Source organism: Apostichopus japonicus, chromosome 16 (assembly GCF_037975245.1).
Source record: "Apostichopus japonicus isolate 1M-3 chromosome 16, ASM3797524v1, whole genome shotgun sequence".
Classification (NCBI taxonomy): Eukaryota; Metazoa; Echinodermata; class Holothuroidea; order Aspidochirotida; family Stichopodidae; genus Apostichopus; species Apostichopus japonicus.
This window is the reverse complement of record NC_092576.1, coordinates 12,340,355-12,364,183: the sequence shown is the minus strand read 5'-3', so window position 1 is coordinate 12,364,183 and position 23,829 is coordinate 12,340,355. Positions and strand designations below refer to the sequence as shown.

General features: G+C 39.5%; 2 protein-coding genes across 2 annotated transcripts in view; one reads left to right on the top strand and one right to left on the bottom strand.

Moving 5' to 3' along the window:
- Positions 1-23,829, bottom strand: part of LOC139983148 (dnaJ homolog subfamily C member 25-like) — a 376,890-nt gene that overhangs the window by 95,767 nt on the left and 257,294 nt on the right. The window lies entirely within an intron of this gene.
- Positions 1,772-22,674, top strand: LOC139982246 (osmotic avoidance abnormal protein 3-like). The gene is made up of 16 exons (XM_071994898.1): positions 1,772-2,467; positions 3,287-3,512; positions 4,783-4,929; positions 5,282-5,420; positions 5,915-6,148; positions 6,824-6,973; positions 7,282-7,509; positions 8,314-8,408; positions 9,136-9,277; positions 10,471-10,556; positions 11,068-11,273; positions 12,176-12,398; positions 13,874-14,047; positions 14,275-14,508; positions 15,281-15,383; positions 16,873-22,674. Exons 2-16 carry the CDS (start codon positions 3,288-3,290, stop codon positions 17,046-17,048), a joined length of 2,562 nt encoding a protein of 853 aa, XP_071850999.1. The 5' UTR covers positions 1,772-2,467; position 3,287; the 3' UTR covers positions 17,049-22,674.

Sequence of the window (23,829 nt, the reverse complement as noted above, 5' to 3'; positions counted from 1 at the left end):
AGGTTCATCGGTCAAAAATCCAATGTTAACCACCGATAAATATTGAAATATTGAACGATTAATCCAGATTTATCAACCGAATATTCAGGTTTTCCAAAGACAAACTTGGATTATCGCTTGAATAACCTGGAATTTTGCAGACAAACTTGAATTATCAAATTGGAAATCTTGGAATATTGGTCGAAAAAAAAATGGATTATCAGCGAAAAACCTGGATTATCGGTTGATATTTTCAATATTTTTAACGGCGAGCTCCTTCTGTCGATCGTTATACTTGACTGCCCCGCAAGATGTATACGCCAATTACAATAATTTTTGTAGGTTTTAAACTGTGAGTGACAAATCTTTGTCTTGGCCCCAATACCCAATACACAAGGAAAAGCAGTGGAACGTAATAATTTGCATTCGCAATGAGGCTATGCAGCCTTCTACACGCTGTTCAGTCTTGGGTAAATTACTCTTAAGGTATAGACTTCGAGAAACCAACTTAAGTGGTGTGAGCATTACATATGCGGTTGCTTTAGCAAAGGACTTAATGGAAGGTCTCCGAAGGGGCTCTCTATGCTAGTCTCCAGGGCCTGCAACCAGGTCAGTTGGTAAAAGTCGCCTGCTTTGCAAATCTAGGTGAAATATTGACATTTTTTTTACTGAATCTCCCAATTTTGTGCCACGGCTTGTAGGCAAACTATCTAAGCGTATAGCGCCACCATTTCCTTGTAAGTTGCATCTAATCATTTTCTATTTTGAAATTACTAGCGATACCATAAAAAACATTTAAAAAAAATATGCTCAAGGGGGGGGGGTCGCCACCTAGCTTCGCCCCCCCCCCCCTTGGCTACGCTCCTGCGGTTAGAAATCTTGTAGGAAACAGGCCAAATGGAAACCTAGTGAACCCATATCGTTGTGGATCATATATATGAGTGTACGTACTTACACTCATACATAAGAGATGTACAGACATTATGATAATTATCATGAGTGACAACTTGCTGTACGGTCACAGGTCACAGAAACGACCAAGAAGTGTCATTTACCTCATGCAGCATGTGACGCTGCTGAATGAAGTTTTAGCCGCCGCCTAGTATGATTTGGATAAATAATCTCACGCATTATTTTCTATTTATAGCCACAAAAAAAAAAGTATGCCACCAAATATTGGGGTGGATATTAGATACTATATCCCCCAACCTAAAATATTGACCGCCCCCCCCCCCATGATCGCCGCCCATGGGCCAGGTCGTACCCTAAAGCAAAGCCCTTCCACGTCCTCCAAATTTCTGCTACACTAAATGAGCGTATATAAAGACCTTTTATTCTGAAAAGGAGAATACGCTTACATCTCATACTTCCCTGACCATGCCAGTATAATCCCCCACCTCCCCCACTTCCCCAATCCCACTATATAAAATATAATAGAACAAATATGCTTTCTTTTTAGTTTTATTTCACTGCAGGGGGAGGTAGGGAGTGGTACTTCTTAAGTTTTACCTAAAGAATACAAACACTATAACTTCAGTTCTAAGTATACTTCGGACGTTAATAACATCAGGAAGCCTTCATTATATTCATATATTAACGGTCACTGAAAAGTCGTTTACCTCTGGCTTTGGTTTGTAAGTTCAATGGTGAACCGGCAGTTACGCATGGAACTTACGTCCACGCTCCCTAGTTACAAGCACTTCAAAAGGGAAACTCCCACTTGGTTGTTACGGTGATGAAGACGTCATTTCGATCAAAATCAAGCCATGGAATACAAAACGACTGATGTCATAAGTCCAACCCGTTTAGATCTGTGTACAACCTAAGGAAAACGTAAAGTCAGCCCTGTTATGGATTCCCTTCAAGAAGTTAAGGTTGGATCAATATAACCGATTTACAGAAGAGACTGTAGTTGAAGCGGAGACGTTAAAACAGTGATTGTGACCATTTAATAATGCGTTGACAAGTTTAATTCATAGAATCAGTAATAACTTTTCTGTTGGAAATCATTTAATATGTCGTAGCCTAAGGTATCATTTTTGTGGACAGGAGGCAACGTTAATCTTTCATCCTATCGCATATGGTCCACTGTATACAGTGATACTGCATTCCGAACATTTGACAAATCTAACAATCGGTGACTCAAGTCATTACTGTGCTATTTACCATTGTGCAGTCAACAAAGGACTATACCACTTCCTTAACAGTCCCAAATTTTACGCTGGCTGTTCATAATCGGATGGTTAGTCAAGCTTTGTAGTGATATAAAGTTCATGACAAGGCCAAAGTACATAGCCTAGCCTACGTTTCTCGTCAGGTTACCTCAGAACTGTTATTGGCGTACCAGGCACAACTTGTGCTAGTAACACTAACAGAGTAGCCTAAAAGCAATTGTTTTTTTTTCTGGCCTGTTGGTCCGAGGTCTACCAGGCAAAGGCTGAAGTAACACATAGTCCCTCTATAGGAGCTACGAAACACATCAGGCCAGGTGAGTAATGTTGTATGATAGCTTATTGCATTGACAAAGAGTATAGTCAGTATTGCGAAGTTCGGAACACTGCGAAGTTCGGACACCCCTAAGAAATACACGATTTCACCATGACAACCTATAGCAACAGCAAATTTCACGAAAAACTACAAAGCTACAGTTATTTTCTCTCCAAAATGAACCATGTGCAAGTAAGTACTTACATATTTGTCAATAAAATGACGGAGTTCTATGAAGTCTGTTATAATTACTGAAAGAGCAACTGCGCCACCAATTTTATCACCAGCGCCACACTGTTGGCCGGGTGTCCGAACTTCGCAATACTCTAGCAAAGAAATACCAGTTCCACAATCACGAAGAATCTTCTTGGAATACAACGTGAAAACAGTTCGCAGGAAAGAAAGTTTGGCCGTGTATCGTAATATAACACACTTCTCCCACCATATCAAGTATATTTTCAGTTGATTTATACAAGAAGATATAGTTTTGGGGGGTTTTAAGGCTTAGGTGTCCGAACTTCGAAGTGTCCATGCTACTGATTTGATAATGTTGTTATTTATATGTGATGATCATTTTTGTACTTCTGTATGATAAGTGGATATATGTTAAAGGTCTAAATATATATATAAATGTATCGGATGCTGTAATATTATCTCAAGTATTTTTTTACCTTGTATTTCATGACTGGTTATTATATTAGTTAAATGAAAGAAACTATTCAGTGTCGTCCTGCCTACAACCCCTATATTGGTTTTGAAAGTGTCTCACTATAGATGTTTACAGTTTGAACTCTGTGAATTCATTCCATCCCCTTTACAGCATGGCAGAAGCGGTGAAAGTTATCGTAAGGTGCAGGCCCCTCAACGCCCGAGAGAAGAGTCTGAAATGTGGCATAGTGGTGAAAATGGATGGTGGTAGAGGCTCTTGTGAGATAAGCAAACCCAAATCCAAGGATCCACCGAAATCGTTTACCTTTGACGGTGCTTACTTTACGGATTCCACCACAGAACAGATTTACAATGATATCGGCTACCCACTAGTGGATGTAAGTCCAGACGGCTTCTATCACTTTCCAACGAATTAAAACCTCATTCTACATTCAGATCCCTAACTCTTAATTACATTTGGTTCTTAACTGAATATTAGTAGATAATCACGCAATCGTGAGGATATATACTTTACCTTAAACTTTGGCCCATTTCGCGGAGATATCTGAGCGAATGAAAAATTTAAACCAGAACAAAAGGGTCTTTGTTTTTGTTTTGATCAGGATGAAATCACTCATCCGATTAATATCTCTGGAGAGTGTAATCAACAGGAGATGCACTTCTTTTGTAAATCCAGAATCCATTGTCTAATATTGAAAAAGTTTCCTTTTTAAGTTATATTTCCCACCACAAAAAAGAAAAAAAACAGTGAGGCTATATGTTACTAGATTCCCTCCAGTAATCACTTTCTATACAAGGTGAATTTATCATATTCTCTTTTCAACTGTTGAGTATTAAACCATATTTGATTTTATTATCAAATTAAACCTAACGTGAAGTTTGATTTAGATTCTATCAAATCCAATGCTTGCACGAAGGGATTACACGAGATCGTGTTGCTGTAGAAGCCTGATTGTGTTGTTAGCCGTCTTAAAGGCAATGAAGACTCGCCCCAAACCGCGTGCGGCCATCTGAAAAGTTTAACGTTCTGTTGCTTGAAAGTGACGTTTTGTTCGTGTTGCTACAAAATGCAGACAGTAATGAAAAGTGATACCTTAATTGTTATCTTTAGCTGGACCTGAGATGTCCATCGCTGTATCGTTTGTATACTGTGCTATGGGTATTGCCTGCAGCTTTATGTACTGACTATACACTAGTGTCTAATTACCGGCGGTAGCAAGCTGTGTGTGTATTTTCTGGGATCAATGGTAGTGTTTAACACTTCTGTTACACCTCATTCGAAACTAGGTCAAACTACCGGCATTAGACGTTTCTTTTTGCGAGAGTCTTCGCACCCTTTAAGCGAAGCACCACCTTATCCCCTCTATTCATATCGGTACTGAATAGCTGTTGCTCTCTGCCTCTCCATGTGTTTCCAGTGAATAGGAGGTGTTTCTCCTGAGATGTCCAGCAGTACAAATGAGACCTCTACAGCAAAACTCTCTCACATAGTCCTGGAATGCAAAGCATGTGATGAGATAGAATAGCAGAGTTAAACTACATGTGCCTTTTCTGTAGAGAAACATCTTCACCAACCACATTTACTGAAATTTGTTGCTTTTTTCTGTTTTTACTTTATAATCTTAAAATTTGTATTAATCATTTCAGGGTGTGCTAGAAGGGTACAATGGCACCATCTTTGCCTACGGCCAGACGGGCTGTGGCAAGTCATTCAGTATGCAGGGCATTACGGACCCTGCCACACAGAGGGGCATCATTCCACGGGCATTTGAACATATATTTGAAAACATTCAGGTAAGTCAAGATAAACTCTAGAAAAAATAGAATAGGAATGATGCAATACGGACTCTCCCACACAGAGGGGCATCATTCCACGGGCATTTGAACATATATTTGAAAAAATTTCAAATATAGTCAAGATAAAATCTAGAAAAACTAGAACAGTACAACAGAAGATTGGTAATGAGCAAGCGCTTACTGTTGGTGTCTTTTAATTATAATTACTGTGCTTGAGCAGATTCGGAGGGAAAAGATTTGCGGAAAACACGAATGGATCGACCATTATACGAGACCCCAAAAAGAATCACTGAGTGTGAGGCTGATTAAATTCATTTTGACATTTCTCTTTCGTCTTTCCTGCTCTTAGGTGGCAGAGAATGTAAAATACTTGGTAAGGGCTTCGTACCTGGAGATTTACAACGAAGAAATCCGAGATCTCTTGGGAAAGGACCACAAACATCGACTAGATCTGAAGGAGCACCCCGACAAAGGAGTCTACATCAAAGGTCTCTCTTCGTTCTCTCTGTTCTTTCTCCTTTCGTTTTTCCCCTCAACTCTCTTAAAAACAGGCATGAGCTTTTTCCACGAATTCGCGGAATATCTGTGATTTCTTTTCTACTTTGGTGACAAAAACTATTATCCTAACACACTGTAGCATATGCAAACTGGAGCCTATACCGCAAGTTTTGCAAAATTCCGTGATTTTTTTATTACCCCAGGCTCATCCCTGTAAAAAAAAGTTGACGCTGCTGTTAATTTTAGTCATTCGTAGAATTGCTTGGTACAAAAGACATCTGTCATGTGAGAAATATGATTCAAACTACTATATGTCAGAAAACTTAAAAAAAAAATCTTTTTGGGGAGCTACGAGTAAATCACCAGTAAAGGTTTCGATACGATGACGGTAAATTAGAGATGTAAGAGAACAACTCAATCCATCAGCGGAACAGTTTCTCGCTCAGCGATATTACAGCCGTTTTTTATCAAATCACCTCCTCAGATCTCTCTATGAACACTGTGCACAACACCAGGGAATGCGAACGTGTCATGGAGCTGGGCTGGAAGAACAGATCTACGGGGGCGACATTGATGAACGCGGACTCGTCCAGGTCTCATTCCATCTTCACCATCCACATCGAGATGTGCGATCTGGACGAGAACGGGGAGGACCACATCCGGGCGGGGAAGCTGAACCTGGTAGATTTAGCCGGAAGTGAAAGACAGACCAAGACAGGTCTGTGTGAACGTATACACTAGAAAATAATCTGTCTAACATGGATAATAAGAGTTAGGTGTGGTGTAGAATTGTGAGGGTATAACATAGAGTGTAAGACATGACGCTGGGAAAAAACCTTATGTAAGACTGATCTGTGTAACCTGGAATCTTAAATATGGTTGGTGTAACATAGATTATTAGTGATGTAATATACATAGGGATGTAAAAATACATGGAGATGTAAAATACGGTGTAAGACAGGTCTCTATAATTTTACTTTAATGTGACCCCTTAAATATTTATAGGATAGGTAAGGTAAAAAATCATATAGACGTAGGACAGGTGTTGTGTTGTAACATTACAGCCGTTTGTGTATATATAGCATATAGCATATATAGAAAGTGACAAAGTCTGTTTACAATATCTTTTATTCCCATTTGAATGTGTTCAATGATAATGCAGGGTATCAAATTTTCAGGTTTGATTTTAATGAAATCATGTAGATGTTTTCAAAAGACTGACGTATAGATTAATATAGATATCTTTTTTTTCTGAAAGGAAGATAGTAGATAAAAAGGCGGTAGGTGGGGTTGCACCTACCACAGGATTTGACTGCACAGCTGCCCCATTACCCTGGCCACAATTCCACCAATATTATTTTGTAATAATTCATTTATTTTGTCGTCTAAACAGGTGCCACTGGAGACAGGCTGAAGGAAGCTACCAAGATCAATCTATCACTCTCCGCTCTCGGTAACGTCATCTCTGCTCTTGTGGATGGGAAATCAAAACACATCCCCTACAGAGACTCAAAGTTGACCCGTTTACTGCAGGATTCTCTAGGTGAGTCCTGGCTGCCTCTTTTTCCATTCCTCAATGCTTTTGTTTTGGTCTTTTATTTCCCTTTAATCAAATATCATGTTTTGATCCATCTCTCGTTTCGATCCATCGCTTGAAAATATGATTTTTTGTCTCGTTTCCAGGCGGCAACACCAAGACTCTGATGTTGGCGTGCCTCCCTTGCCTGCTATCTATTCCTCAATCCTTTTTTAATTTTTTTTTTCTATTTCCCTTTAATCAGGTTTCATGTTTTTGATCCATCGCTGGTTTTGATCCATCGCTTAATAATATAATTTTTGTCTCGTTTCCAGGCGGCAACACAAAGACTCTGATGGTGGCGTGCCTCTCGCCCGCCGACAACAACTACGACGAGACTCTGAGCACGCTCCGCTACGCCAACAGGGCCAAGAACATCAAGAACAAGCCCAAGATCAACGAGGATCCGAAGGACGCCCTGCTGCGTCAGTATCAGGAAGAGATCAAACAGCTGAAGGACATGATTACGGGCAAGATACCAATGTCACAGGAGGGTTTCGCAGGTCAGAATGAACAAACATAATTACTTATAAAATTACATTCAAATATTTTAAATTTCATAAAATGATAATATTATAGAAATTATTAAATTATTATTATAAACACCATAAAATAGAAATTATAAAAGTTATAAAAAATATGAAAAATTATAAAATTATAAAAATTATTAAAATTATAAAAACTATAAAAATTATAATTAGTTATATAAAACTTATAAAAATTATAAAATTCCATTCAAAAGAGACACAAACACATCCATTCTGTTTGGTCTGTGATATAGATTAACTGTGATGAAAAATTGGCCTGCAACAAAAGTGAGAAACTTTAATTTTAGTATTCCATTTGAGAGATATTCCAGATTGATTGCTGCTTCACAAACGAGGCCAAATACTTGTGCAAGTCCTTTATCGAGGCAACAATTGTTTTTTTTTAATGTTTTTCGTTATTTACTTACAATGGAGGACTAACAAAAGATGAGAAAATGTTAAATGGTTGGGAAGTGAGATGATTGTGGGGGGGGGGGGGCTGGGGGAGAAGGGTTTGAAGAACTAGCATATTGTATGAGAATGGGGAATGGATGGGTCATTGGGGGTCGGGATGGGTTAGCGGCGTGGAGGTGTTGTCAGTTTAATATTTTCGGGGGCATCTTGGTCTTGACTGCAGATTTTCTACCATTTTAGGTGACAGGAGACACAATAGTGCAAGAGGGGGGCACATCTTACGACCCGGGGTCATGTTAAGTTTCTGAAACTATCGTAATCCTATTTGTAATATTTTGTCCATTTTCAATCTCTTTTCTAAACCAGCTCTGGGCATCAAAGCGCCAGAGGTCGCAAAGCCGGACGTGGCGTCCGTGGATATGTCCGTGGAGATTGAGGCAGAAAAGCAGAGGCTGAAAGAGGTAATTGTCTAGCTATCCGCTCTTTTTAAGATTTTAAGTCTCTCTATTTCAGATTGGAAATACTACTTTTTTTCTCGAAAGAACTTTTCCCAAAGTGGGCGTTTGTTTTGTCATATCAAAGGAATGTGTTGGGTGAACAGCCCATATTGAACATGTGACTGGTGCTGACAATGTTGCTACAGACTATTTGTACCGGTACGGACCAATCCTCTGTTCTGGTGGAGTTATAAAGCATCACAGCATGAATGGTGGGGGAAGGGGGGAAGGGGGGGTAGAATTGCAAGAAAGCATCACAGTATGAATGGCAAGGAAAGGGGAGGGGGGAATTGCATAATGAGTGGGGAAAAAAAAATGTTATTGTTGTGACAGTATATCATGTTATATGTTTTTCCACAAGTTTGCAAATTAAGAGTAACCCTATGCCATAAGACTTGAAAACTTTGTGTGTGTGTATGGTCTTTGCATCAGCAGTTGTTTTTGGGGTTTTTCATGTGATATCGATTTAATGTTGGAAAAATGGTAGAAGAGTCCAAAAAGGTCATGATAAACAAAAAAAACAAAAAAATTTTGATGGGGTCATTATTTTGGACATATGCTATTGTGTCTCTGAGTAATGGCATCATAGCATCAAAGGTTTGCTATATAGCAAACGTTTGGGATGATAACCCCCAGCTCCATGGATGAGCTCACTTATTTGGGTTTCTTGCTGTTTGATGCTCTTTTGCAGGAATACGAGACGAAGATTCAGGAGATGCAGGAGAAATTTGACGAGGAGCAGTCCAGTAAGGCCAAGCTGCAGGTGGACATAGACCAGATGAAGCAGTACTACGAGGAGAAACTAACATCGTTAGAAGAGAAAAAGAGTACTGGTAAGAGAGTATGATGGCCCGTGGTATGTTAGGTGACCTGGTGTAGTAATGGTGGAGTAGGGGTGAAGTATTGGTGTTGTAGTAGTGGTAGAGTATTGGTGGTGTAGTAGTAGTGTTGCACTGGAGTTGTGGAGTATTGGTGGAGTGGTGGTAGAGTATTGGTGTTGTTATGGTGGTGTACTGGTAGAGTATGGGTGGTGTAGTGGTGTTGCACTGAAGTTGTGGAGTGTTGGTAGAGTCTTGCTGGTGTAGTGATGGAGTGTTGGTGGTCTGTAATGGTAGAGTATTGGTTGTGTAGTGGTAGAGTATAAGTGGTGTAGTAGTGGTGTTGCACTGGAGTTGTGGAGTATTGGTAGTGGAGTGGTGGTATAGTATTGCTGGTGTCGTTGTGGAGTATTGGTGGTGTAGTGATGGAGTATTGGTGGTGTAGTGATGGGGTATTGGTGATCTGTAATGTAGAGTATTTTTTTTGTGTAGTCCTAGAGTATTGGTGGTGTAGTGGTGGTGTTGCACTGGAGTTGTGGAGTATTGGTGGAGTGGTGGTGGAGTATTACTGGTGTCGTTGTGGAGCATTGGTGGTGTAGTGGAGTAGTGGTTGTCTATTGGTGGAGTAATGGTGGAGTATTGGTGGAATAGTGGTAGATAGAGTACTGGTGGTGAAGTGGTAGTGTAGCAGTGGAGTGGTGGTGGAGTAGTGGTGTAAAATTTCATTTAGATATTAAGTATTTTGTGATGTCATTCATGAACCGAATTGTCTTCACTTTCCATTATCTTTCACTGATGTTATTAGAACCCCTTAGCAAGTGAAATCAATGTTAAATGATGATGAAGTTACCCGATCACAGCTTTACCACCATGAAATAATATCATGTCACGCAGATGAATTATTTCTCAAGGTTATTTGATAATCAACTCAATTTTCTGAAGAAGGAAAGAAAAATGCATTTGTTTAAACACATCACAAAGGTTATTGTGAAATACACTCATCCAGATAAAGTGAATAAACTGTAATATTTTATATCCCAACAATTCAAGTAAAAGCCTAAAGCCTTGAAACTGCGAACTTGGGTGAATATGCTTCATCTCAGAGGGTCTATGTTGTGTATCGTTTAAATCTCAGAATTGGTCATCCCTATTTCGTGGGTGTTCTGGAACAAAAACTGTACTTTTCTCACCTCTTCCTTTTTTCTCAGATTTGCCAGCAGAAACAGCTAAGAGCGAAGAAGAGACCGTGTCTGAAGATGTCTCGGTGGTCAGTCTTGCCTCTGATCAGACTCAGGTAATTTACAAGAATAGACCTAAAATATGATTTTTACAATCTATTTGGGTCACATAGAGAGATAAAAGCACTTAGGACAGCAGATCGGTGTTAAGAAAGCAACATCCTGCCGGTGTTCCGGTCATCAAAGTAAGGCATTGCGTCATAGCCCGACTGTTGTACCTGTTGTAGTCCCCAGGTCACGTTAAGTTTGACTATGTGGGATGGTTATATTTTTTGTCCTACCACCAACTTGAAATAAAAAAAATACAGAGGACCCATTCTTATGTTTTTATTATTTTGTTGGTCTGTGATTGCTTAATCTACACAGAGAAGAGACTTCATACTGCAAATGGTGTTAGTCACTTTTCAGATTAATCCTTCCATAGTTTTAAAGAAGAGATTTTATTCAGCCATGTGTTATTCACAGACTTTGTACTTCTCCAGCAAAATTCTCAAGAGATAATGTCAGCTGATATGTCATGTGATATGTCATGTGATAAGCCTTCTTCCTCTTCATTGGTCTCTTCAGGTCTCCGATGCCCAGGGAGGCAGCGATGCTTCTCGGTCCACTCCGGACGTGGTCCCCAAACCGGAGGTCCTGGACCACGAAGGGGCCGTGGCCACGGGGGACATTGGAGAAGAGGGCAGAGCTGGTCCCACCACACCCAGAGCGTCGCCTACGCTACCCCGAAAGGAAATGTCCGGTCTGCTTGATCAGGAAGAAGCGCTGAAGAGGTAAATCACGGCTGAATTCTCGTTTTCCTCCCTCTAGTCAAGTTACAGTTATGATTCATAATGTGAAGCCTTGTTCATAGGGTGGTGCTGTTTGCAATAATCTGGTGCTATTCAGCGGTACAGGTTGCTCTGACAACTGCAGCGAATGTGACCCAGATCTGGTCCTTACCTGTTGATGATGGAAGGGACTAAGATCCACTCTCAAGGCTAAGATTGACACCTACGGTGTTGATTGGACCGCATGAAAGGCGTGTGACCTGGGCTATGTATCCGATTGGGTTTAAGTGATCCACTGTTCATTGTAGCCACCGTGACAAGCTGGTATGTGGAAGGTCCTACTTAATAGCTGTTACCAGTAGGTTGTGAATGGGGAAGGATCCGAGAGTTGGATTATGGTTAGACATGACCCAGGGAACGATTTGCTCTACCCTGGAACACGAAAACGTTCTCTGAAACCGAGGCGATTACACCCCACCAGAACTAAGGAGGGAAGTGGCTATATATACAGGGATGTGCTCACACTGGGCGGCACCGGGCGGCTGCGCCCAGCAGTTCTGAATGCCGCCCAGCACAAACAGTATTTTAAACATTTCCGCCCGGCACTTTTTTGATGATAATTTAACAAACTTTACCGTAACCAAAATCTGGGAGAATATATGGCACAGAATAGGAAAAATAGCAACACCTAAACATACTTCATGTGCAAAATTTGTCCAGTGGGGAAGGGGGTACCCCGCCCATGAGATCCCTCTCCCAGGGTGTGGATCACACTACCGCACAATCTGCCCTGCACTCAAATATTCCTGAGCACATCCCTGTATACATATGTACTCCCTCCTCACACTGTATCCTGACTCGGTCGATCAGCTATTAATTCGTTGTGTGTGTTTGCTCGCCGTCAGGTTACAACAGTTGGAGCACGAGATGGTGGGCGGAGAGAGGGCGACAGACGAGACGCTCAAGGAGAAACGCCGCAAGAAGCTGAAGCACGCGGAGGTGCGGAAGCTGCAGCTGGCCAAGGCCATCGCCAAGATGGACGACGAAGGGATCATGCTGAACATCTACAGCAGTATCGAAGAAGAGTTGAAAGTCAAGAATGAGATACTGGAGAAGGAGAAGGAAAAGGTGAAGTAATGTTTGTCTGTGTAGTTGTGTGTCTGTCAGTATGTCTGTCATTGTGTTTGTAAGAGCCACCGTTAGTTTGGGACTTGTACATTGTGCCGATGCATTTAGTGTTCTGTTCTTCAATGTCTTCCATTCCAAATGTTAACAACTGCAAAACACCTATAGAGTAACTAGTCTAGTCTAGCAAAACAGGTCTTGCACTTTTTTGCCAAATTGATAACCAGATTAAAAATTGATAAAAAAAAAAGGATAGAAAGATGATAATAATAATAATAATAATATTCCACTTTTACATAACGCTTTATACCAGCGATATGTTTCAAAGCGCTTTACTGACGTTATATTACCCCTGGTCAATGATAACCTGTCCCAGAGACAATCCGTCCAGGCGGCTGCAGTTATATACTGCGCCCAATGACAAGTTACCTCACTGGTACCCATTTAACCCCTGGGTGGAGAGAGGCAAGTGAGATAAAGCATCTTGCCCAAGGACTCAACATAATGAACTAGGCAGGAATTTAACCAGCAATCCTTGGATCACGAGTCCCACGCCTTAGCCAAACGTGATATCCTCCTAGACATTTTCCATCAACTGACTGTTTAAGTAGAATACTATTTAATAGTATGACTAAATTCGATGGTAAGAATTTGTCCACCACCAAATAATTTTTTTGGGGGGAAGTTTAAATCACATGACACAGAATGTAGAAGTGAGGAAACCAGGGAATAATTCAGTGTTCAGATTTTGTGTAGCAGCTTTTGAAGGCTCTGAATTTTTTTGTCCCTTTTAAAATATTACTATTCCTGTGTAAACAGAAACAACAAACAGATGGCTATACATCTTTGGATTTTGTATAACAATTTGACCATTTTACACAGCTTTTTTGTGATGCGATACCCAGGATGAGTTATTCCCTGGAAACGTCTTCATTTGTCGCGACACGACCTTGGTAATAAAGTGCTTTGTTGCAGCACTTTGATATCGCAACGTATAAGACCTGCAACTGTTTTTTTTTGGCTTCAACGTATCATATCTTCAATATCGGGTAGGACTGTGTCTGTTTTTAATAATTTTACGTGGAAGAATTTGTTACGTTCCTCGTGACCACACCCGAGTTTCAGTCTGGTTAGTATGTTATAAAGTGCTTTGTTGCAGCACTTGGATATTGCAACGTGTAAGACCTGCAACTGTTTTGGAGGGGTTCAACTTTACCATATCATATCATATCGTATCATATCATATCTTCAAGATCGGGTAGGATTGTGTCTGTTTTTTAATAATTTTACTTGGAAGAATATGTTATATTCCTCGTGACCACACCAGAGTATCAGTGTGGTTAGTTAGTTGATATCACCCTCGTCTCATCGGTCGAGATGGATCAGGCTCGATGGCGGACCGCAAATGCAGGCAACCTTGTCGATCAAAAATAAAACTAGTAACTTTTTTCTCTATCTCTCATGCATCTCTCCGTTAGGTCCACGCCGCAGAATGCGAGATAGTGGATCTGAATGCGGAGTTTGAGTTTGAGAGGATCGACTATCTGGACACCATCAGGAAACAGGAGAAACAGCTGGCGCTGTACCAACAGCTCCTGGAGAAGGTGCAACCGGTCCTACGAAGGGACTGTAACTACTACAATCTGGACAAGGTAGGACATTGCAGGGTGAATCCCTATTCGGGGGGTGGGGGATTGGTGGGGGAAGGGTAGGGTGTCGCTTGAAAGTATCGCTAGCGTTCCTCATTTGTATATTACTTACAGAACCATTTTGGTGTGAAGATGACCCTCCAAAAAATGCATACATGCTCATTCCTCTTTTATGCCCGTCCGCTCGGAAGATTCTAGCAGCTTACATCAGCATTTGCTAAACTTTTTAGGTGAAGTCGTCGTGTAAATGGGACGAGGAGGAACAGAATTGGTCGTTACCGGATTTGACCATCACTAAGGACAAGTTGCCCGACAGGCTCCCCCCCGGAGCTGTCACGCAAGGTGGTCGACCGGCGGGTCTGACCAATCCCAGGATGACCCAGCCTCGCAACGGGTACATCAACGGATCCAGCGAGGTCGTTGTCGGGGCCAGGGACTATGACGAAGAGGACAAGTACTTGCAGGTATATTTAGTTCAGTCCAGGTGCAGGTATATGCAGTACTTGCAGGTGCATTTACTTTTCTTGCAGGTATATTGCAGTACTTGCAGTGCAGTCTAGAACATTTCATGTTTAGAAGGTAGAATGTCAACAATGTTGACAATAAGGTCATGTTAAGAGCTTCGATAAGTTTACATTCAACAATTGCAAAACCCATCTCCATCACAGAAAGCATAATATTAACCTAAAATGAATAAAATATGAAATAGAACATAACAAAATGTTGAAGTACGGATGATGTCATGTTTAGATTCGACCGAGTCTTCAGTTTTGTGTACGAGAGAAGAAAAAACCTATTAAATCTGTGATATCTTCTGAATGGAATAAACTTTCTTCTTTCATAGCCGCTTGGGGAAGTTTGCTCACGACAGTTATCTCTATCACATGCACCAATAATGTTGGTTTGGTCTGTGTCACCTCAAATCCAATCACACTTACATCGATCTGAATCCGAGTGAGAAATGTGATAATCGAATGGTATGACTCCTTCGAAATAGAGATGGCGATACGTTAAGGTTTGCCTAAATCTTGATGAGTTAAACTTAGAGGAGTATTTCTTCGATTCCGGCATGCTGCGCAAATCGGAGTAAGATGGACGTTCGTCGAGACGTCTGATCTAATATGACATTCCCCCGTGACTTATCAAAGTCAACTCTTTGCCGACCGGCGAACAAGCCCAGAATGCATCACCGATCTCCCCACGAATTGTTATATTTTGTTTTCTTCTTCTGAGCAGCGTCTGAGCAAGAGCAATCAAGACGAAGAAGCGATGAACTACTTCAAACCAAAGAGAGCCAACAAGCTCCTAGGGGAGGCAGATAACAACAAGAACCATCGTGGTGAGTCTTTGTATCCTCAATCGTTCATCTGCCATCAAGTGGAAGTTAGTCGTTTAAGATGAGCAGTATAGGCTCCAGTTTGCGTATGCTACAGTGTGTTAGGATAATAGTTTTTGTCACCCGGTAGAAAAGAAATCACGGATATTCCGCAAATTCGCGAAAACCTCATGCCTGGATGAGGCTCTTCACTGGGGGGCAGGGTGGGGGGGAGGGAAGACAATTTGAAGTGCTAGCAAGTGTAGGTTCTAGACTGGGTGTCCCTCTAAAGCAGGGGTTCCCTAACTGGGGTGCATGAACCCACATGGGGTGCGTGAGTCCATCCCAGGGGGTTGGTGAGACGTTTCTGAAAGTCAAAACTTGAGTACTTTTTGTTGAACTAAAATCTGATATATCATATAATTTAGTAATCATGATCAAAAGTCGTACCTATGGATAGACTCTACGATATTACACTGTGAACTCAATCTTTTACGAAGCACTCTTATGCGTATTATAGTATATTAATGACTCAGATCATGTCTCGCAAAGTTGGGGGTTCGTGGACTACTCTGACATCCACAGGGGGTTCGTGGGGGATAAAGTTAGAGAAACCCTGCTCTAAAGCTTGTACGATAGGGTTGATGGTAATGTTTAATGAAAGATTACTTGTAGATTTGAATTCTCTCTCCACCAACTTTTATATATGATCATGAAATCGTGGCGATAAAATAAATATGCCGACCGAATGATCACGATGAGTTTTCATGATCAATCTTTTGATCTGCAGCTGTTGGGCAGAACTTACTATTTAAGCAGATGAGTTAGGTGAGGTTGGGAAAGAGTTATTAGTGTTGGGAATTGTAGATGTCTGACAATATATCTAGCCCCCCCACCATCCTCCTCTGCCCCCCATCCTCCTAAAAAGAATAACATAATATGCAGGATTGATAGCTCAATGATCAATCAAAGATGATGGTTTGCTTTTGGCTTCTCCGTCAAGCAAGTTTAGATGATCCTAAAAATTTCCTGGTTGGTTGCAATAGTCTAAAACCTTATGAATAGCATACATAAGGAGTTCTTGCTGGCCAAGCCAACCAGTGAAGGATTAAAAAAAAAAGTGCTCACAAATAAGGAGAAAAAAAAGAAAAAATTGGCGGACATCCATTTACCGAATGGGAATGTGACCAGCCTGGGAAGATCGTAGGCTTGAGAATCCTATCAGCCTACCGTACACATTACTTGATTCTAGGAATTGGGAGATTTTGGTTCTCTCCGGCTTTTTCACTCGATTCTAACAAATGTTTCTCTCTCCGACCCTCGTCGAAAATTTGTTGGGATACCCTGTTGTCACCCTGGTATCTAGAAATTCATATTCCACTCTTTTTCTTTTTTTTAAATGGAAACCATTTACTGGTTTTGCCACTCTACCATATCTGCACCTCTCTTCCATATATCTTGTTTTTGGCATCAGTGATCACTCTCTTATTTCTATGTGTGTGTATGTTTACAGATCCCTCCATGCACGGTCTAACCAACGGACACACCAACGACATGATGGCCGCGTCCAAGCATGGTCAGACAGCACCCGAGAAACCGCTGAGGCGGCCCATGAGACTCGAAGCTCTGCCGACCGGGAAATCCAAGAAAGGCAAGAAGAAGAGCCAGAATTCACTGGAACCGTTGTAGAGGGGTTCGAGGCAAAAGTTGAGGGAACGTGGAGAGGTGGATCTATGTGCTTTGGTAAGCGGGGGTGGGGGAAGGGAGTGGGGGGGCAGTTGTTGTGTTAGAAAAGATGTTGCAACGTGTGGAAAGTAACTGGAACAGTCATGACACTGGGTTTATTTTACTTTCTAGCAGGTTCGTCAAGGAAGGCAAGAGGAAGAGTTAATCAGATGGGCTTGTAGAGGATAGAAAGGAGAGAGGGTCAAAGGTCATCAGTATCCCCCCCCAAAAAAAAAATATGCTAGAAAGTCAAATAATGGTCACTAAAGTACAGATGCTTTATTTATTTTTTTCATTCAAATTATGTTCACTGACAGTTTCAACAGGTACAACAAAAACCTGTCACAAGTTGTTTCATGAAAGGTCATTTAAACAGAGTGCTATAACAATAGCAAATTTAAATTATCTTTCCAACAAAATGGAAAAAACAATTCTGGCTAACCATAACCATTTGCTCCTTTCATTTACTGCTAAATAATTTGTAGAGTGCCAACCTTCCTGCAAAGTACTTTTTGAAACTTTTGCAAACTTTGTCAAAGCAAATTTAGAACGCTGAAATTTGTTTTCAATATACTGACAACCTTACAGGAAGTGCAGAGGGTTCGGTCTGTTTGGGTAGATATGGTGAGATGTGAATTTAAGGTGGGATTTGGTCTCAGTTGATGATTGATGAATACCGGAATTAGCTTGACAAAATTTTGTGACATCTAAGGGAAGCCCCCCCAAATTGTCACAGAAATTAGACTTGCAGATGTATCCATATATGGCTGTAACTTAAGTAAATTAATTTAATAAAATTAATTTGAATAAAATAATTTGGATAAAATAATTTGCATAAAGTAATTTGACAAAAGAAGAAAATGATTATTTGAATAAAATGAATAGTCGCCCCCTGTATCCCCCCTCCGATTCCAAGTGTGAACACTTGTGAACCTGTGCTCCTCAAATCCACTGTTTCCATAAACCCTGTTCTCTGGGCTCATGTTTAGCCAACTTTTTCATCAGTAGCTAGAATGGAAGTTTTGCAATGGAGATATTTTAATTATTATGATTTATTTTTTGGGCTGTTATGACCAAATTTGCTGGATTAAAAAATAAGCAGATTTGGTGACAGTTTTGTGATCCGGACTCGAGTCATCAGTAAATTTAAGTGGATCCAAAAATGTCCAAGTCGCTCACAGGTGTCGCAATTTAAACAGGGTTTCTGAAAAAAAATGTGAAGATTTTGTAAGTTTACAAAGTTTGCTCGTTTGATGCATATCAGCTTTTCTTTAGTAACACATACAGCATAATGTTTGGGATATCCATCAAAACATCTTAGCACGTCAGTGATCACTAGAGACCAATTGAAGTCAGTATTAGGTATAGGTGGTAGCCTATGAAGGTAGTGTCGTCTTGTCCGCAACTGGGAAAGGTCACAAGGTCGCACCATCTGTATTCAAACTGTTCCATATTGTACGGAACACCTTTAGCCTACACGTTAGGCTAGTTTGCACTATCGTTTTCATCTCTAAAGATTTAGCCACACTTTCAAAAGCTATATAAATAATTCTTCAAAAGAAAATAATTCAAACTTTTGTGATCAAGGCCTCTACCAGTCCCCGTCATCATACGTTTGCACTTAGAATTTGCATGTCGATACGAAGCAAACTTTCGGTACAGATTTGAGTAACGTGAGAACATCTCGCAGCGTAGATAGCCGTCGTCATACCCAAAGGAAGGGGGATTTTTGGGAATGTAGATTGCATCATCATTCTAAAGTAATCTATAACTGCCACTTCTGCAAAGTTGATGTTTTGTCTCAATTTCTAACATGATACTTTTTTTTTGCATCTTATATATATGCCACAAATAAACAACGCTAGCATCTTTCCACTCTTCTGACATGAAAACTAAACAAAATAGGTGATATTTTTTGAAGAAAGCCGCGGCAATAATGTCAGAACTGTTACTCCGTAACAGACCATCGCAGATTAACAGTACGTTAAAGATAATGTATCAGGTCATCCTGATCTTTATCAGGATAATGTCCATTTTTATGCCTCTTAGCATGGTTCTTAAATGATGAATGACCCCATGAGTGACCTTTGTGTTTTTATTATTCAAGTGAACGTGATCGCAAGGAATTTATGACTCGGGTTCTACACTGGACCTACGGAAGAAATTGTATTTATATATCTGGTAATTTTCTTCTCTCCATGATTTAGTTAATCCTGGTTTTTTATGATTATTTTATGCAACGACATGAGTTTTTCTGGTGAGTATAAAAGCTGGTCTCTGTTGTCTAAATGTGAGTCTGTTTATTCTAAAGTGAGAAGATAAAAAAAAAAAAAAAATTGTTCTTAGGGTTGTAATTATTTATGTAAAACTATTTTAAGTAGTGGTGGATAGTGACATGCAGTGACCTTGCATTATTATTTATTTTCATATAATATATTTTTTAGTAGTATATTTATTCCGCGCCAAGAAGTCTGTGAGCATCACAGAACGTTTGAGTTTTTGGTTCCGTTCGCTGTACTTGTCGCTTCTAATTGTACATCGAAAATGCACAAAAAGTTTTCATCATATTCTGCACGCATGCTTCCAAGATTTCTGGGCATCTAGCAATTCTTTTCGAAAAAAAAATGTTATGGAGTAAGTTCGGAGGTAAAGGTGGGACTAATTTAAAGTTATCTTGAAGATATACATATTTTATTTATATCTTCTTTTTTTTTTTGGGGGGGGGGGGTATTTTTTCAAGAAGTCTGATAAAGTTACTTCAGTAGACTAAAAGGAATGGGAGACAGTCAATCTGTGAGTCATATTGGGAGACAGACAAACATACTGACAGCTATATATACATACATATATACATACAAAGAAGTCTGACATTCAGGGATTCAGTCAGCCATTTAGCCATTCACTGACAGACAGAAAGATACATAAATACAGATTGACTCAGTCTGTCAATCATTTATACACTTACAAACAGGCAGACATATACATCCACACATACAAACAGACCAACAAGAGGTCTTTCTAACAGCCACAAAACAAAATATCAAAATAAACTAACCTTGGTAATGTCACATTCAACATGTTAAAACTTCTTTGCCATCCCTGTGGCATATTTCAATGGCAAGATGTTTGAAATTTAGATATCTTCTCATCTGATACTTATTGGGAAAGTTTCAATTTACCATTCTATGGTTGTTGGGGGAGTTGTCAGTGATGTGTAAAAACCAGTCTTTAGTCTCAAACAGACTCGCCATCATTTTATCAAGAGTCCCAGTGGTCCTAATACCTTGATTGTTGGTCGTATACAGTCGGGGAAAAATATCATTTCATATTTATCACTTTCGGCGTTCTAAGAGTGAGGAGTATGTTTTTGTTTTTCCCTTTCAAAACCTTGATGTCTTCCTATTCTAGCCTTTTCATCACTGTTAAATATTTTGGGGGCAATTTTGAGCACCTTTGCACCTTTTGCCTCTCTGGATTGAAAAGAAATGTGTGTGTGTGTGTGTAATGTCTGCTTGATTGAGACTGGTTGCATCGATCATCCCCTGGGGCTTTATTGTAAATAGCAATATATATTGTTTACTTCCAAGCTTATTACGTAGCTTCATCTCGTGTAATGTTTAATAAAAGAAGTGGCTACGTGCAACCATTGAATATGTCATTGTTTAGTCATGTTGTGTTTTTTGGTACAGCAAAATAACTTGGGACAATTCATAAATGAGCCGAGACTCTTTTGAGAGAGAAAAAAAAAGTCACTATTTTGAAGCTGAAAATGATGCATGAGTTCAATATCAAATGCATTCTTAATGTTGAATCCAATGGGTTTTGACTTGGGGAAGGGGTGGGGAGGGTTGTGGGCAGACACCAAAACATTTCAATGTTTTTGTCTAGTTCTGCCTACGAAATTCAAGTTTTGTTTTGATGAAGTTGTGAGGGGGATTGTTTGTTCTGTGAGTTTTCACATGCTCTGTGAACTCTTGTCTCGTTTTTTTTTTTCTGATATTAGATCAATTCTATCTTTTTTTCCACGCTTTCATAACAGAGATATTTATTAATTAATCTGCATATTTCCTCAAGACAAAGAGAACGAAATTTATTTTGCTATGCATTCCAGAATTTACTATTTTTAAGTTTATGCAAATGTTATCATTTAAAGAAAAATGTTTAAAATATTGTAGTATGAGATGAAATATGTACTTAACATTCTGTTTTTTATGTTTGAATATTTAGTTAGCCTGATAAATTTAATTTAGGGGGAAATTAATAACCAAGCGTAGACAGGCAGCCCTTTGGATAGTATTGAAGGGATATTATTGTACAAGATGAACATGGTAGCCTAACATGTAAGCTATATATGAAAATTGCTACCTAGGCTGAATAGGTAATCTAATGCATATGCTACGTTGAGTATTGGTGACTAGACTGAAAATACTTAGAACACACTTGTGCTTTCTCGTGGTGTCAGGGTTTTTAGCCATGGTAACAGGAATTGATCATGGCACAAGAATGACCCGAAAATGCTCTTTATAGAAGAGCAAGGAAAAATTAGAAAATTTAAAAAAAGAAGATAAATTACACCATTCCATGGTAATGGTAACTAAGGAATCCAAGTTTAAAGCAACTTGAAATATACAGCATTTATATATTTCCCAACAACGGGGAATTGAACAAGGTATTTTTTCAAAAAACATCCTTACAGTATCTTGTATTCATCTTGATGTTACAGTCACGTCAAAGTGTTCTATTAAAAACCCCTTTGGTCTGGCCAATATAAAACGTCTTTCAGTTTCGTTCAAAGCCAGCAGTCTGAGGAAAAGAATTACTAACACTCGATAGTTGTACTCATGTTTCTTTTGTTAAACCATTGTCGTAGTCAAGATGTGTTGTCAGTCTAGTTCCAGTGAATAGTCTTAATTTAGTTTTAAGAAGGTGTCAATATTACAAAAGAAACCTTGTTATGCTTGTGCAATAGATGTCATATTTATCTGTCTCATATTTATGTCCCATTCATAAGAATTTTCTCTTCATAAATGTATATCTATATATTTTTTGTTGCTTCATTAAATTCTACAACTTGTGGACTGAAACGAATATGCAATGGTGTCCTGTGGAAGGGTTTTCCCTTTTGGAAATTCTTTTAAGTTTTGAGGAGAGATAAGACAGTTTAAGATAAGAGTTTATGAAGTTTGTTTGGGTGTTAACAGAGTTAAATATACAGCTAATGTGCATTTGTTAAACTTTGACAGATGTTAACATATTTTGTTTAACCCATGAATATTGTTTTAGGTTGTAAATGCATGAAAGGGGGTGGCAGAGGAGAGGGGGCCAGGCGAGGGGCTGGAAGGAGAATTAGGTGTACATGATAATTAAAACAATGTTGAACCTCAGAGGGTGTAAGATTGTCATTGATGTTAAGTTATTAAAAGTAGTTGTTACTGCTATGAAGTAAAAAGTATTCTCAAAGTCAGCTTCGATGGTCGTTATCTATCCAACGTGTGACAACATAGTATCGATATAAAGTGTGTGATGAAAGTAGTATTCTGTAGTTATGATGTGCTTTGTGTGAGTCAAATAGATGGTTTAGAACATGAAACAGTTGTTAATGTCCGTCTTTATTTATTATTCTGTTCTTCTTAACCTACCCCCGATGAGATTTTATTTTCCTGGGATGGGTGCAATAACCATTTCTGTACAGGGTTGGGGGGAAAGGGAGATGGGGGGGGGAGAGGGACTAAGATGTTGTGTCCTCCAGTGGAAGGGGTCTATGGGGGAGGGGTAATGTCTATTATAGAAATCTCACACCATCTATCTTTTTCCCAGCCATGAAGGTCATTGCAGTGACTTTCATTATGCTAGATGACAACGTACGTACGCCCCTCAGTGTAGTGATGTCGAGATTGAGTATATAGGGCAATGCTGTGATCACTGAAATCTCACATGATATTAATATGAAAACTAAAACTGACTTCAGATATCTTTACCTTGTGTGAAGTTAATGAATTACAGCCACAAAACCTTGCCAACCGTATATGCATTCATCAAATACCGTTGAACACAAAGACTAGCGTCCACAGTTTATGAATGACTTCGGAAAATGAATAGGTGACTCTTTTCTTTCATTACATTTTATTCTTGTGTCACTTTGTGTCGAAATGAAATCTGTAGGCGGTTATTTTGGGAAATGCATATTAAAGTATTGTATTATAATCTACAAGCTAGCAGGTGAATGAGTTGCGGAAAGACTGAGGGTACGTTGTAAGAAACGACTCGCTTTTGATTTTAGTAAGCTATGTAGAGGCAACTTTGAAATGAGGGAAAAAAAATGGGAAAAGAAAAATATATTAAAACAAAAAAGTCGAGGACTGTAAAGTAGTTTATGTCTTGGTAAATTTGTTATAAACACAGTATCCTAGATAAACAGTATCCTAGATATACAGTATCCTAGATATACAGTATCCCAGATATACAATATCCAGGATAAACAGTACCCTAGATATACAGTATCTCAGCTATGTAGTACCTTAGATATGCAGTATCCTAGATAAACAGTATCCCAGAAATACAGTGTCCAAGATATACAGTATCCAGGATAAACAGTATCCTAGATATACAGTATCCAGGATATACAGTATCCTAGATATACAATATCCTAGATATACAGTATTCTAGATAAACAGTATCCTAGCTATGTAATATCTTATATATACAGTATCCTAGATATACAGTATCCTAGCTATGTAGTATCTTA

Coding starts and splice junctions, on each gene's coding strand:
- LOC139982246 (XM_071994898.1), top strand. CDS start 3,288: ATGGCAGAAGCGGTGAAAGTTATCGTAAGGTGCAGGCCCCTCAACGCC. Junction 4,930..5,281: donor ATATATTTGAAAACATTCAG/GTAAGTCAAGAT, acceptor TCCTGCTCTTAG/GTGGCAGAGAATGTAAAATA. Junction 12,399..13,873: donor TGGAGAAGGAGAAGGAAAAG/GTGAAGTAATGT, acceptor TCTCTCCGTTAG/GTCCACGCCGCAGAATGCGA.